This window comes from Cnephaeus nilssonii, assembly GCF_951640355.1.
Source record: "Cnephaeus nilssonii genome assembly, chromosome: 15".
Taxonomy (NCBI): Eukaryota; Metazoa; Chordata; class Mammalia; order Chiroptera; family Vespertilionidae; genus Cnephaeus; species Cnephaeus nilssonii.
The window spans coordinates 58,318,156-58,334,414 of NC_137086.1; the positions used below are offsets into that span (position 1 = coordinate 58,318,156).

At 52.9% G+C, this 16,259-nt stretch overlaps 1 protein-coding gene across 4 annotated transcripts in view; it reads left to right on the forward strand.

The window, feature by feature from the left end:
• Positions 1-15,303, forward strand: part of BCL2L11 (BCL2 like 11) — a 45,617-nt gene extending 30,314 nt beyond the window's left edge. For all 4 annotated transcript variants that reach the window (XM_079792797.1, XM_079792796.1, XM_079792795.1 and 1 more), the window contains 2 exons: positions 49-158; positions 11,186-15,303. In XM_079792797.1, the coding sequence (XP_079648923.1) occupies positions 49-158; positions 11,186-11,284 (209 nt within the window). In that variant the 3' untranslated portion in view covers positions 11,285-15,303. The remainder of the gene's footprint in view (positions 1-48; positions 159-11,185) is intronic.
• Positions 15,304-16,259: the final 956 nt, after the last annotated feature.

Here is a 16,259-nt window from a genome sequence, read left to right on the forward strand (position 1 = left end):
CTACCTGACCATGGAAACGATGTAATTCTTGTTCTTGTTCTGGTGCAGCCTCCATGCGGCAGTCTCAGGCCCTACCTGCAGACATGCGTCCGGAGATGTGGATCGCACAGGAGCTGCGGCGGATCGGGGACGAGTTCAACGCCCAGTACCCACGGAGGGTAATGAGGGTTTCTTATTCCTTACTTACCCCTCTTCTCCCACACTCCCTCCCAGCCACATAAAATAAAGCGCCCGGTAACCATCCCATGCTTGTTCTAGACGTGATAGGCACGGCCCGCGTGTGGCCTGCCCTTCCTCCTTCCCGTGCTCCGTTTGTGTCACGGCTGAACTGACGTGCTGGTGGCTCTGCAGAACCCAGCACGAGGTGGCAAAGGGGGTTCGTGAGCACAAGCCTTAAACCATCCTGCTAAAAGGGGGTTATTTATATGCTTTGAAATAGTCCCACATAAATGTTACCATAGCTTCAGTCCATATCGGTGTGTCTACACTCCCTTTAGTCAGTTTGGGTCGAAGTTAAACATTTAACTTCCCATCCTCTCTCAGCCAAGGAAATGAGGCCCTGGGGTTTGCTGGTGACGTGGGTCGGAGCACGTGACGTCGTCCTTTTGGCCCCATTGGCTGTCCTTGGACCGTCATTGATTGAAAAGTTTTAGAATTAGGAGGCCATTCATTACTGGCCTGTAAAAATTACACCTCTGCCGCAAAGATTTTACACCCCACGTTGATTGCCACTTACATGTTTGGGTGTGCGGTTGATTTTTTTTTTTTTTTAATTGAGCCCCATGTCTTGTTTGGTAGACGCAGTGTATTTCCTGCTTGCCTGGTATTGGTAGGCGGTACCATTGGACACCTTTTCCCCATGAAGACATTTGAGAGTGTGTAGCTTCAACTCTGAGAGTTCAGTGGGGCCCTTATGAGCATGTTGGACTACGTCCTGTAAGGGGCTCACTAGCCAGTGTGTGATTTCATGGAATTCTGGCTGGTTTACATTTTTTTCAAACAACCATGTATGAAGAAGGTATTTCTGTTTAGTTATTTAAAAGGAAGACACTTAAATCTTACTTTGTAGGAAATGATTGTTAATGTCATTCCTACTGTGTCACTTCCCTCTGTCTCTTTTCTTTCTGAACACTGTCGTTCCATGTAAAGATATTTTTAAATCTCGTTTCTTCCCGGAGGGAGGACGAGCTTAGGACACCCCCGTGTTTCTACCATGAATGCTGGTGCGGTTGCTAAGCAAATAGACGTTACCTGTTATAGCTTTTGATTCTTTCTGTGTTCCTGCCCATAAACGTACTTTGAAGCTTTTTCAAGCACATCGAGACAGTTTCCCATTTCATGGGGGGACTTTCATTTCTTTGGTGTAGAATCTCCATAAGGGGATCAGGGACTTGCAGAAAACTCACACTGATCCCCTTCAGACCTTCCTGTGGGGGAGGGGGTGGTGTGTGGTGATTGGTGGGAAATGTGTGACAGTGTGATTCTGTCATTAAATGGGAAATGTCACTTAGGAATTTCTTATGATACTGTCTTTAGCCGGCAAAATGTCTAGCATTCTGACCTAACCTGACATGGACCATTCACAGAACATGAGTTCCTTCTCAGCCTCCATCTGAAATGGTAATTGTTTTTCACGGGTTGATTGCTTTATAATGTGTCAGTAAAGTTATTGTTCCCCGCTTCCTCTGCCGAGGTGTCTCTGAAGGGCATTCGGGGGTGCTGTGTGTGGCCGGGCAGCACTCCTCAGGGCGAGGGCCCAGTGGATGCAGGATGTTGGTCCCCTTACCAAGGTGGGGGTTCCCTGCAAGAGGGTGGGCTGGCTAGATCCGAAACCTGGTTCTGGATTGTGCCCATAATCCAGCGGGTAGGTCACTGGGGAGCCTGGAGGCCCTCGGGGTGGGTGAGTCCGGCAGTGAACCAACCCCAGCAGCCGGTCTGCCTCCTGCACCGGCTTTGGGACCAGATCTGTCCGAGAGATGAGGCCCAAGGGCCCTGGCGCCTTCAGTATCCAGGAGCTCCGGACACAGATACGTCAGCACAGTCCTTCCCGGTGACTGTGCCAGAGCCTTCGGCCACAGAGCCAGGTGTGTGGAAGGCTGTTCTGTACGTGACTCTAACCTTACATGGAGTACCGGTGCCCAGTAAGCTCTCCCCCGGGCCTGCCCAGGCGGCGTGGGTGATGCCTCTCTACGGGGCCCTCAGGTGGTCAGTGATGGGACAAGGGCGAAGGATGACGTGGGGTTGGAGCACAGCCATCCCTTCACGTGGGCTGTCGAAGGGGTGACCAGTTCTAGTCACGGGCAGATGAGACAGCGGCCATTAGGTCGTCTTCATCCCCTCGTCTTTCTGTTGAAGGTGAGGTGACAACATCTACCAAGTCCGTAGCTTTCGGTCCTTCCCGTCCTTCCTCCCCCTCCTCCCACGGTTATTTCAGTTTAATGTGTAAGATGGTTGTGTCTACTATTGCAGATATGTAACCTATCTGCTCTCAATGTGTTTGGTAAGATAAGTGTAAATCTCATTGCATTCTTTTGCTATGTAAGTCGGCTGGGATACTGGGGGGAGGAGGAGGGACATACAGACTGCAGGTTATAACCTGATGTTTCTAAAAAGGAGGCTAATGTATCCTCCGGATTTTATAAGTGGCCAGTTCAAACACCAGACTCTGAAGCTCAGGGTAGTGGCACAGTGACCCCCAGAGCCACAGATGCCTGCCTTGACGGTGTTAAACAGCCCATTGTCTGCACACACTGATGGTTTATCCTTGAATATCGGGGCTGGAAATTTGGGGGAAACGGGAGGCCTTTTGGGAAAGTGATGCCTTGAACTTTCACGCTGGCTGCGCACGGAAGGCTTTGCCCCTTGGCGAGTGGACACCGGTACTCCATATAAGGTTAGAGAAACGATGTTAGCATTTCAAATACTCGGTGTCTGTATTTGCTTTAATACCATGACAGTCCCTTTTCTGAAGTCTTGGTCTTTGACTGCCAGGAGCGTGCGAAGCCTGACAGGACATTCTCCCGTTTTTCCAGTTAGAGCAATAGAGGAAGTTGTCGCGTAGTTGTCGTGTGTTCAGGCCGCGTCAGGGCAGTGGGGCAGCGTGTGACACGGAGCTGTGGAGTCTGAATCCTGGAAGCAGGAGTGGGAGAGGCACAGGTGAGCAAGTCCACTGCGTGTTCCCTTCCCCTGGGACTCCGCCTGATGCCCCAAATGACCCGCAGAGCCGATGACACCCCTCCTCCCCACCTGATAGCAGCTTCCCCACGCCACGTCGGGCTGGTTTTGTGACTTGTCCTGAAACCATTTCAGACTTACACAGAAGTTGCAGGAACGGTACGAAGAGCCCTCTTCTGTCTGCTACCTCTGCTCTCCACTGTTACCCTCCCCACACTTGCTCTAATGCTCTCTCCTGATACCTGCGTACATGTTGTTTTCTGAAGTATTTGGGAATAAATTGCAGACACGGTGTCCCTTTACTCTTAAATACTTCCGTGTGTATTTCCTAAGACTAAGAGTATTTTCTTCTGTAACCTCAGTGTAGTCATCAAAATCAGAAGCTAACAACGTTGTGGTAATGTTGTGTAGTCGGTGGGCCTTACCCACACGTGACCCACTGTCCCAGCCGTGGGACATGTGTCCTCATTGCTCAGTGTCAGGAGGCACGTGCTCTCAGCTGTAGTCAGCACTTCCCTGTGTGTGATGGGAGGGACGCGTGCACAGGGCGACAGCTCTCCTCTCTCCCCGGGCTTTCGCTTCACTCATCACAAGTTCATGGGTCCCAGTGTATTTTTATTTATTTCATTTAATTTTGTTGATTAGAGAGAGAAAAAAAAAAACGATATGCATTCATTGGTTGATTCTTGCATGTGCCGAGGCCATGGGTCCCTGTTTAATTCAGGGGGTGAGGATGTGTTACACTCAGTACCTACTTTTGATGCTCAGATTGTCACAGGTTGGGCCAGTGGCAGCAGCCTGGTGTCTTTTCGCCACGTCATTGAACATACAGTGTCAGGTAGAGGAGGCCCATGGACAGTGTTGTGGGACGGTAGATGGATTTGTGGCTAAACGACCTGCACCCGCACAGTGTCCTGACTCTTAGAGCTCCAGGGCTCTGCAGGGGACAGGTGAGCACAGGGCTGACAGTCATCGTCCCCGGACAGGGCTTCCCAGAGAGGCCAGGGCTCTGTGTGGGCTCTGTGATGGGGGAGTCGCTTGCGGGGAGTGCGCGGTGCAGTGTGGTGGCCTGTGCTTCAGCAGCCTGTTCCCTGACTCCCGCCTCCTCACGGGTGGCACTGGTGCCCCTGGGTTCCTGAATAGCTTCTGCTCGTTTCTTCACCCTGAGAAACGGCAGGAGGCGATCCAGGTCCCGGCCTTCCCTGCTGGAGGGGCATCAGCAAGTGTGGGCATGGCCGTCCGAGGGTGCAGGGGGGCGTGTGCTCACCCGTGTGGATGGGCCAGGCTTACAGCCTGAGGCTGTTGAGCGTGTGCTGCCCCCTTCAGACCTGGAATCCCACGCTCTTGGGGTAATTAGGCCCATCCTGTAACCAGCGTGCCCCCAGCCCCCAGTGCCAGGGCCTGTGCAGCCGAGCCGGCTTGTGCTCAGGTCCCTGCTGTTGAGCAGTGACGGGATGTCCTGGTGGTGGACTGCAGGGGACAGCCGCACACACAGCTGTGGCAGATTCTCTGGATGGGCCAGGAGGTGGGTGAAAACCCTTCCATTGTCTGATCACAAGGAACAGGGTGTCTTTTGTTCACAAGGCCTACTTCCTACTTGTGTCCCAGGCGTGTGCGGGCATGAAACAAAGGGACAACCTGCAGGCGGAAGCGCAGCATGAACCAGAGCAGAGAAGAAAGGGGCTCACACGCTGTTTTTATAAATGATATTCTTTACGGATCACGTGCACGGGAGAGGGCTGCGCTGAGCCTGCTTGGTACGAGCATAAACTGAACGTAACCCGGGGCTGCGTGTTCTCAGGCAGCGTTCTTCTGAGGCCTGCGTTAACTGAATGTTGGAGTTTAATAAAATGAACTGCTTTTCATTACTGCCCGAGTTGAGAATAATGAAAAATACGCATCTCAGATACTAAACACACAATACAACATACAGATCTTACAGAATTACATTCCTGAAACCTGCGTGATTCTATGAACCAATGAGTTTAATAAGAGAAAAAAGTAAACTCGCTCCTGGGATGATGAGTTGTCTCTCCCTTTGCTCACATGGATTCCTAGTGGCCGCTTTCATAGCCAAAGCGGTGAGGAGTCGGGTAAATCGATTGGCACCTGCTGTTGGTGAGTTCTCAGGTTTAGCGGGTGTTTTCCTGGGCGTTTGGTTTTAGAGTCTTGCACCCCTGCCTCATGCCGTTTCCACACCGCAGGAACAGTGACCAGAGGGCGAAGACCGAGACCCCGCCACGGGGACGCCGAGCCTGTGGCGGCAGAGCCACCCCTCCTGCGGCTCCCGCTCCGTGTGTCTTTCCCTGAGGCCTGCAGATGGCCTAGATTAGCGGTCGCCAACCTTTCGGACCTCACGGTTGGCGACCGCTGGCCTAGATGATGGCGACCGTGGATTGCATGTTTTGTGTGAGACTTTCCACGACTTGTTGAGGATCAAGTGTGATCTCGTAGAAAACACAGCCCACGGCCAAGTGTGGGGGCCTCGGGGTCAGACCTTGCACCGAGTCCGTGCGTCCCACCATGGGCTTCCACTGTCGGGCAGTCCCTTAGGCATGTCATGAAGGTTGAACTAGGGCATTTAGGTATGGAGCCAGGACACGCTGTCGCCCCTGTCCCAGCATTCTGTCTTCTGCCACTTTGAACTATAATAGAAACGTTTCTCGGTTCTCTGGAGTTCAGGGAGAGGTGCTAGTAGCTGTTCACCTGTCTGGGTTTTAAGCTCTGCCTGGCAGACACGTGCCTCGGCCCTGCGGCGGTGCGGTCGGGGTGAGCGCAGTGAAATGAGGTCGAGCACTGGTGCGTGCTAACCGGCTTGGCCGCATCGCGCTGGCGACACTTCTGGCTGCTCCCTCGGTCTGCCACGTGGGGCACCTGCACGCTGCCTCGCCTGCCTTTGGGGGACGTGGCCATGAACACGTAACCAGAGCAGATGCAGGTGCCCGGAGGGGGATTCAGAGCGTCTCACGGGGGTTTTCATCTCCGGAGGAGGAAATGAAGATGTCCCCGAGGTGAGCCTCGGCCCCTGCAGGCGCCCTGCCTCCCCGTCGCCCTCACAGACCTCCAGCTGAGCCACGCTGAGGTTTGCGCTGTGGTTAGTGTGCACGTCTCACAAGCTTGTTTCTGAGGCTGGGCCTTTCGGAACACTGGTGCCCTCTGGTTGGCCCCCCTCCTGTGACCCTCACAGGTGATGGGAGCACTTCATTCCAGCCAGCCTGGCCCGGGGCAGGGCCAGTGGCTTCGTACCGCAGGTGGACATGCGTGTCGTTGGAGGAAAACCCAGGACATGGCAGGCCTGACTACGGTGAACTGGAGGAGTGATTCGTGGTCCTACAAAAAGCCTTGACTGTGGCAGAGTCTGAAATAAGGCATCAAAAGTAGGAAAGTGGCATTCATGCAAATGCCGTTTTGCTGTGACGTTTGACATTGCATCGCTGCCCAGGCAGGTCAGCCGGAGCCTCGGGAGGGAGCCGGGCGTTGTCTGGGCAAGCTCCCTCGGGGCTCCCAGCAGGAGCACTGCACCTGGCATCGGGGCCTGGTGTTCTGCCCACAGCTGTGTGAACGCCCATGTTGCCTGGGTACAAGTAGAAAGTGAACTTGGTCTTGGGATTGCTTTGCAGCAGCATTGGCCCGCCAGCTGAGAGCAGCAGTGGATGGCGGAGCCACATACAGTCCAAGCTGAGATGCTGTGTGACTGACTGGTCCTTGGTCTCACGGTGGACAGGGGTCCTTGTCCTGCAGCCTGTCTCCTTCGCTTGCCTTTAAAATACTGTTTCGATGGATTGGTTATGAATGGGCAGAGGGATGGTGGTCCTCCCTGGGTACCGCTGGCTACTCTCTGTCCCCACCCCATCTTGTCACCTCTGGTGACGGTGGCCCTCAGCTCCAGCCCAAAGATGCCGGGCCAGCCCCTGGGAATGCCAACGCCATCCTGGGGCACCCTGCATCCTCCCTTGCCTGAACCCAGGGCAGTTCCCGCTCTGTCAGAGTCCTTTTTGGTCTCACAGCCCAGAATTCAGGCTCCTGTACTGTCACCACTGAAAGGTAGACCCGAAGTTCAGGACATCTTGGGCATTCGGTGTTGAAACCTTGTAAGAAAGGAGTTGTTGAGCGAGTTAAAAAATTGCTTGGAGTGATGCTGAGCGTGGTGTGCGGTGCTCACGGTGGGAGTGATGCTGAGTGTGGTGTGCGGTGCTCACAGTGGGAGTGATGCTGAGCGTGGTGCGCGGTGCTCGCGGTGGGAGTGATGCTGAGCGTGGTGTGCGGTGCTCACGCGGTGGGAGTGATGCTGAGCGTGGTGTGCGGTGCTCACGCGGCGGGAGTGATGCTGAGCGTGGTGTGCGGTGCTCACGCGGTGGGAGTGATGCTGAGCGTGGTGTGCGGTGCTCACGCGGTGGGAGTGATGCTGAGCGTGGTGTGCGGTGCTCACGCGGTGGGAGTGATGCTGAGCGTGGTGTGCGGTGCTCACGCGGTGGGAGTGATGCTGAGCGTGGTGTGCGGTGCTCACGCGGTCGTTGGCCCTGCCTTAGCGGCGGATCGGTGGGCTGGAGCCTGCAGTGTGCTCCAGGTGCAGCTGCGTCACGGATCATGGGTTCTTGATTCTCACGTGGAGCCCGTCTCCCCACCACACTGGCTCGGGGTTGTGAAGACGGAGGGCAGGCGTGTGGCACCTTGTTGAGTTCTGTGGTGGCAGTGGATGAGTCCTCTTGTCTCCGAGCTGGAGGCCTGGGGTGTCCGGGCGGCTTTTCCGGGCTGGCTCCTCTCTCTCTGCAGGAGAGGAAGGCTGCCCCGCCGGGCAGGTGGGCAGTGGCCAGCCTCCTCACCAGATCCCAGGCGGCCTGGGACACGGCCCCTGGTGTCCACCCGCCTGCTTCTCTGGTTTGGGATGAGAGCCTGTTATTTCGGCATTAAAATGCAATTAAATTCCCTAGTGTAACCTGGGACATGTTACTTAGGCTGGAAGTTGTAAAAGGTCCTCGGGGGTGGCCGATGATGTGTCGTCATCCTCTGTGCTCTAGGCTGCTGCACACGGGGGCCTCGGGGCTGTGCAGCACCCTAGCTCCTGCCCTGCACATGGGCCGGGCATCTTCCTCCCTGCTGGCTGCCCCCAGCCGTCGGGAGTCCCCAGAGACCCTGCTCTACCTGCTGCCCAGATGAGGCAGTGTCTCCAGGGTCATGTGGGCCTCGCCTGTCCCAGGGAAGCTGGGAGCCCATGAATCCTCCATCCTCCTGTTTTATTTTTCAGGGACTGCCATTGGAGGGAACACCCTGGAGTTTGGCATTGTTTTCTGTTGTGGTTTATTGTGAGAAATCAGATGCTCATGTGTTGTCTAAAACACGATTTTGACTGGACTGTTTGCTCCCTTCCCAGCGCAGGGCCCTTGGACCTCCTGCCGTTACTCACGCTGGTCTTCTGGAATGTCCTCCTTTCCTTCCTGAGAACCTCCCTCCCTGGGGACCCGTGTGGGGGTGGGCCCTGGGCCTTCCTGCCCGGCCCTCCTTCCTTCTCTGCCCTCCGGTTTCCCTGTGTGGCCCTTGTCGTAGGATTCTGTTCAGCTGTTTGGCTCTGTCCCTCACCAGGGTGAGCTCCGTAGGTGCTCACATTGCATTTCTTTTGACGGAAGGAGCCTCCGTGTCTTGGCTGCGCTCTGCTGCCCACTGTGACACCGGCCTGTGTTTCTCTGGAATGTTAGATGTTTTTCTTCTCCTGGAGGTGGGAACCTGTACCTGGCCCCAGAGGGGGGGGCAGCAGCCATCCTCACGGAGGCCAGTGCCACGGGGGCCCTCAGATGGGCTGTACGTGGCTGTGCTGCACTTGGTGCCCGTACCACGGGACTGCCCATCAGGCCCGGTGAGTGCAGGCATGGGCATCAGAGTTGGAGCCCAGGGCCCCGCCTCCCCTCCCTCTCGGGCAGGCCTGGGCTGCTGGAGCCTGCACCCTGCAGGGAGGAGGGTAGACTGTCAGGAGTGGGTACCTGGAGCGAGACACAAAACTGATGGCGAAGGAGTCCCTGCAGACACGTGGGCTGGCCTTAAAGTCAGTTTCTTCAGGTACAGTTCCTGATCTAGACCATGGAGATGAATTCCCCTACAGGGATGGCCCTGCACTCAGGTACCTGTGAGCGTGTGCGAGCAACAGGGAACTGTGATGCACAACTTGTTTGTATCTGAAGTATTTTTATGATTTAGAATAAAACCGCGTTCCACGACTCGAATCTGAAGGGTGCTGTTTTCACTTAGAGTGTGAAGGACCAGGAACGAGAGGCTGTGGGAGTCAGCTCAGGCTGTTGTGCCAAAGGACCACACAGGGGCTTAAACAATGGAAACGTGTTTCTTCCCCGTCCTGGAGGCCTGCAGTCTGCGGGCTCGTGCTGGCTGGGCCGCAGGGTCTGCATGACGCCGATGGCCGGGCCCTGGCGGGACGTCCTCACCCAGCCGTGGCTCTCGTGCCCCCGGCCCTGTGTGAGCGTCGTCGGGCCCAGAGCATGCTGGAGCTCGCTTTGTGGTGCAGGTGTTGGAGGGCAGCGAGCCTGCGGAAGCAGGATGCCCGTCCGGCTGCTTTGAGGTGGGGGCTGGACCCTTGGAGCCGGCAGCAGCTTCCGTGGCTGTGCCAGCTGTCGGGGGTTTTCTGGGCTGGCACAGCCCTTGGAATCGGTGGTAATGGCTTCCTCTGTTGAATATTGTCCAAAAGCAATTGTTCGCTGGCTTAAAAGCGTATGCCGTGTTGTCACGCGTGCTGTCTGAGAGGGCAGGCGGTCTGGCTCCTTGCTGAGATGTTGCAGCAACTTCTCATCTGTCAGGAGTGGGGAGCCGGGGGGAGGGGGGACGGGTGCTGTGTTCCTTTAGCCACAAATCCCCGCACCAACCCCTCCCAGCACATCTTTGAATCCCCTGCGTGTCCTTTCCATCTGAGATCAAAGCAGAGCTCTAAACGTGGGCAGACCTCCTCTCTCCTGGTGTGACTTGTCCTTCTCCACGTCCCCTGCTGTCCTTGCGGGGGAGGGGGGGTGGAGTTTTTTTGGGGGGGCTCCTCCTCAGACACTGTGGCTCTGGAATAGGAAATTGGCTAAGTCTGTCCCCATGTGACCGGCCCCCTGGTTGGTGTCATTTTCACCCCATTCTCTGGTCCTGCTGAGGCCACATTGGCACCTGGCTGCCCTGCGATTTCCCCTCTCGAAGGGCTTGCTGAGCCCGGCACTGCACACCCTTTCTTCATTTTAGTAAGTCGTGGTTTTATTTTGAATAAGCCTCTTTCAACCTACTAATATTAGTCTGAACTAAAACCTCCCCCAAATTCTTCTCACACAGAAGAAGCCAAGTGATTTTGAAAGTTAAATCAAAACAAAGCCACCTGGTGTGTGACAGATAAAATCGGACCGTGGTTCGGGAGCCTGCGGGACCGCCGGCCGGCCGGCTTCCTCGTCTGCTCAGAAGGAGCAGGGAATGCCTCGGTTTTATCGCGGTCCTGCTCGGGCCCCGGTGCTCGGGGGCTTGTGGGAAAGTCGCGAAGGGGACTTCCTGGCAGCTGCTGTCTGGATGGCGTGGGGTCTGAGACTGGACCCTCATTACAGCCCCCAGAAGTTCACCCTTTGGGGAGTCTGAAACACACTTGGGCTGTAAGCTACTCATACCTACCAGGGTCATTCTTCCCTCCCTGGCGGCCTGTCCCTCTTGGCAGACACCAGCCCGAGGGGCCCGGGCAGTGGCTCTCCTGCACCGGGCGGTGCTCCCTCCCAGCGGCCAGTGAGGGCATCGCCTGTGACAGGAACATGTGGTCTCAGAGGGGCTCACGAAGGCGCCAGGATTCGCTCTGCTTTTCCAAACAGTCTTCTGGTTGCTTTAGTTTTCTTTGAAGAAGACCCTTCGGTGTGCCTGCTCTTGGTGGAGGTGCCCCTCCTGCCGCGGGTGGTGAGGCCTCCCTTCGCCGGCCCCGGGGGGAAGGGCTGCTGGGACGGGCTGGTTCAGGGCCGTGAAGCTGAGAAAGTAAGCAGCTTTCCTCTTGTTGTTCCAGGTCTTAATGAATGATTACCAACAAGCAGAAGGCCACCCCCAGATGGTGGTCTTACGACTGTTGCGTTACATCCTCCGTCTGGTGTGGAGGATGCAGTGACGACGGGTTCCCGTGGAGCCAAGATGTGTGCAGACATTTCACTTGTTCAAGCGGACAAGCCCGGCGTCACGGCCTCCTGGCGCCATTGCTTCGCGGCCAGCGGTGGTCCCAGAGGGGCCGGTGTGGCCTGACACCTGGAGCTGCGTGCGGACTTGACCTTATGGGTTCCTCGCCATGTGGCAGAGGCTCTAGTGTAGTTTGTTATGAATGTAAATGAGAGAGTATTTTCTTTTTAAAAATGTTACTAATCATGGCTCTTTGGAGCAGGATTTTATGCAAGAATGGTGTAAGAACAGGTTTTTTAAAAAAAGGAAATGGGAATTTTTAACCAACTCATAAATGAATTTTTACTAAAAATTTAAGAACCTATTATGGAAACTCTCATGTGGAAACTGAGCCAGCTAATTTCTAAAGCTGCCTTAGTTTATTTTTACAGGCTACTGTACAGGACTTTTAAACATGAGAGGTGTGTATGATATGGCCCCTCCCTCCCTGCCCTTGCCTCTCTCGCCTTCTTTTAATCATTATTACCAAAAAGTTCTTATGAGATGGAACTGATTAAAGGGGTAAAGGGCCTTTTGTCAGCCTGTGTTGGTATGCCACTCCCACTTTGTAAATATTTACTTACCTCCTTACATGTAATTGCATCTGTGGCTTCTCTGTGATGCTCCTCTGTCTGTCCTGGGTGCTGACACACACATTTGGTCCAGTGCATCTTTACGATCAAGTGTAACTGGGCCAGAACGTGACTTGGAATCTGCCTGTGTCGTCCACAGCTCAGCCAGTCTTTGGGGAGCTTACTAACCGGGAAGTGCTTGGTACTGGTTTCCACAAGGTTTGGTGGGCTGGCGTCGAAGTACAAGTGTCCTGAAGAGGGAGTGTGGTGACAGCAGACACAGTATCAGGGCCCTTGGCACTGTTGGCTTTTCCGGTTGCAGGCTTTCCCTCAGCACAGGAGGCACTCTCAGCATGAGGCCCCAGGTGGCTGGCAAGCCCACCTGCGGCTGAATTTGGCTGCAGGAGTCCAAACTGGAGTCCTCGTGGGAATTGGCACAGGCGGTGGGCAGGGCTTTGGATGGCTGCTTCCTGGGCATCCTGGCTTTTCATCCAATTCCAAGTCGATCTGGCCTTGGATGCCCACCACTGGTTCCCACTCTTCTGTACCCACTTTGAAATGCAGGCTTCCTTCCACTTTGAGCAGGGCCATTAAAACGCGAGGCACACGTCTGCAGCGGTCCCTTCCGACCGCTGTCTACTTGTTCTTTTCTCTCGGACAACGGCTTTGCCGGGCCTCCTCTGTGCGTCCCCTGCTTCCTCCACCCCCGCCTGTGAGGACTGCAGCGAGACACGCACGGGTGATCAGTCATTTCAAAGGCAGTTAAACAACGGGGAGACCCGAGAGAGACCAGTTAGAGGGCAGGGAAGGAAGGTGCAGATCATTCTGTGAACCCACAACTCCTACAGTTTTTCAAACCTCAGATCATGAAACAGTTTTTTAAGAGAAATATGAGTCAGCAGTGCCAACAGCTATTGCATTTCCTTTTGGCCCATCAAGGACCAGTGTTTTCACATAATTGAATTGCAAGGATAAATTCATTCATTCATGTGTCTCTTCATAGTTTTGTGTAAATATATATGTATACATATATGTATATACGTGTGTGTATATATATTTTGCATATACGCTTTCTTTATGTAGAAATATTTGATCTCAGATGTTCTTCCTTTTTTAAAATTTCTTTTCCCCCCAAATCCTTTCTTGGGGTCTTGAATATTTTTAAAACTGTTGAGACTGAGCTTGTGTTTTTGGTAGGTCTGAAACCCCCTTGCTGGGGCGCGAAGGCCACACCGCTGGAGGTGCTGGTAACATTGCGGCCGTGGGCCTGCTGGACACACACACCAAAGATGTATTTGGTTCTGGGCCCGTCCGCTCCCAGGATCTCCGTACTCATGTGCCAGTCCCTCTGACTGGAGCACTTTACCCTGTTTCTGGGAGCGCAGGATGCAACCCGGGCCGAGGGCCCGCTGCGCGCGCTCCTTTACCTCTGGCTTGGCAGCTGGCCGTGGCCACGCGTGTGAGGAAGTAATTCTAGGACGTGTAGAAGTATTAAGAACAGGATGTTGCACCAGGACATGAGAGATGGCTGGGTGTCTCTGTACTGTACGTATCTGTGTATCAAGATGCTTCCTGCAGAAAGTATACCTACGATGGTATGCCTTTTACTTTTATATTTTATTATTTTGTAGAAAAAAATAGCTCCCATTCTGAAAATTTATGAGATGCGGGTTTTGTGCCTTGACCACATCTTCTCACGCAAGATTTGTAGAAAGTGTCCTGTGATTATCACAGAAATGCAATAAATGCCCCCCAGGAACTCCACAGTGATTCTTCCAGTTACCCGTTGTCCAGCCTAGAAATGAGTTTATGAAGAATTTGTTTTTAGTTGTGGAGAAACCAGGTAAAAATTCCTTCTTATTAAAAAAAAAAAAAAATGTACTCAGTCGAACCGTCTCCTGTTTCCCCTTCTTAATATTGTACATATTTTTGACTATTTATTAGATTAGATCATATTTTACTTACCAACTGAGCCAGATGTCTGTGTGCAATTGTCTCCTTCACCTTTCTTGTAAAATTTTGTACAGCATAAATGAGCAAAAAAAAAAAAAAAATCACTGTTTTTTACTAAACTTTTTCAGAATTAAGGATTGTAAATATTGTAGATTCTTTTTCTGTGTAATGTGTCCTACTGGTTCATAATGCTGTAACTTGTAGACATAATGTATATTTATTTCCTGCTTATTTAATGTCTTAACTTCTGTAAAGTGTTGACCTCTGTCACGCCCCTCCCTCCCCATCCCGTTATTTGCTTTAACTCTGAGGTGGCGACTGGTCAGCTCACTGCCGGACACATGGTCTTCCTACGGTGGCCCTGCAGCTTTGGTTCCTGGTATATCTGGTCAAGTGGGTTTACATTCTTGGTCTTTGCTGTCCTTTGATAAAGCTCATGTTTAGACACCAATGAGAGACCATAAATCGGGCAGGCTTCAAAATTCTCCGGGAAATACCCAGTGACTTTCTATTGGTTCCAAAACAGCTAGCTTCTCGTGGAAGCAAATTCTATTAGCTCCAGGATTTGTCTTGGGGGGGAAAAAAAAGTGTTATTGATAGTTGGGACAGATTGAAAATTTATACCTGACAACTCAGTATTCAGAGGGCAGGGGACAGGTGGGAGGGGTTCCTGCTTCCAGAGCGACTGGAGGACCTGCTCATGCCACTCACCCCCTGTTGGCAACTGGTGAGCTGCACCGTCTCCACCCGCTGTGCGGCTTCTGGTGCTTCGAGGTGTGGGCTGAATTGTCCTCAGGAGCTGATTGTACAGGCCCCTGGCCCAGAACTTTGGTCCCTCATTGGGTCAGCCTGCTTCTTCAGGTTGATGTCCTGCTTCGGGAGAGGTTGGAGGCCCCACTGGGATGGGTGTTAAGATGTGGGAGCTTTAGAGAGACTTCTTCCTGGTTTGGTGTAGATGGTCTGTCACCCCTGCTGATTTAGCCTGGTGCCTGCGTGTGTTCACTGTGCACGTGCGTGTGTGCGGGATGTGTTCACACATGAGGCTAAACCAGCTGGGGTAGCTTCTACTCCAAACAGTGCGGCGTGCAAGAGCATCTTCAAGCTCCCGGCGAAGTAACTTGACTACTTGTCTTGGGCAGTTCCAGACTTGAGAAGCTCTCCGAGTCCTATGTCCAGGTCCCGTGACCACTCGTCACTGTCGGAACTCATCAGGTACTCCTGTACAAGAGCACTGATCTGTGTGGATACTGATTCATCACTAATGTGTTCCTAGGACCCAGCGTATGTAGCATTCGTATTGCAATTTCCCTGGCTCACTTTGGTTTGCACTGATGAATTTTGACAGGGTAATTGCCACTTTATTGTGCAATACTGCTGTAAATAGTTGCAGATTTTTTTTAAGACTCAATCTTTTTATGTTCTTACTGAATTTTATATAAATAAAACTTTTCAACTGGTTTTTAGTAAACTGTTTGATTCGTTTCACAAGACGGTGGTGGAACAGCTGGAATTATATATGAATGTGTACACGCCCACACCCACCCTTTGCCAGCCACAGAGTGTATATCACCTGCCTGTGGGTTTTGTGAGTTCTCGCTTGGAGACGATCCTGCGTATTATATTTGAAAGCAAGTCACTCTAGAGGTTTGAGGTGGCTGGCGAGACAATGCAGTGTCGACTCACGTGTTCAGATATGACTCAGCACCTGGTAGAGGGGGTATCGGGAGCTGGCTCGGAACCATGTTGGTGAGTGATGATGGCAGAGACCCTGTCATCTCACCCCTGCTCAAAGCTGGAAGAAAAACCCGAAAGCTGGAATCCGGGAGAAGGGGCTTGTCTGCAGCATCTGCCCAGGCCCCAGAGAACTGCCAAAGAGGGCCCCGTGAACTGACCATGCCGCCTATAAAGGGCCCATTGAGTGTCTGGCCTGTGCTGGGCATTGGGGGTGCAGAAATTAAAGGCTGATTGGGGGATATAAACTACAAAATCCTATAATTGCATAACTTGCCACTTTTACTCTGAAGGAAGTGCGGGGAAGGTTAAAGACTGTGGCTGAGCTTTATTTTAAGCAATACACGAATCTGGCCTTGTAATTAGATATGTCTGTGTGTAGATATGTGTGTGTACATTTATTATTTCAAATCAAGTTGTTCTGGCTCCCAGCCTACTTCCTCTGCAAGGCAGGAGAGTGAATTTTTCCAGACTTTTCTCTGCAGGCTGTGTGTGTGTGTGTGTGTGTGTGTGTGTGTGTGTGTGTCTACACACGTGTGTGTTAGCAGAGGTTTCTATTTTCAAATGGGTTTCTCATTTTTCCTATTGAGAGTTAGCTCTTTATGTATTCTGGGTAAAAATCTCATGTTGGAAATATTTCCCCTGCAGTCTGTTGCTTCCATTTTTCCTCCAACA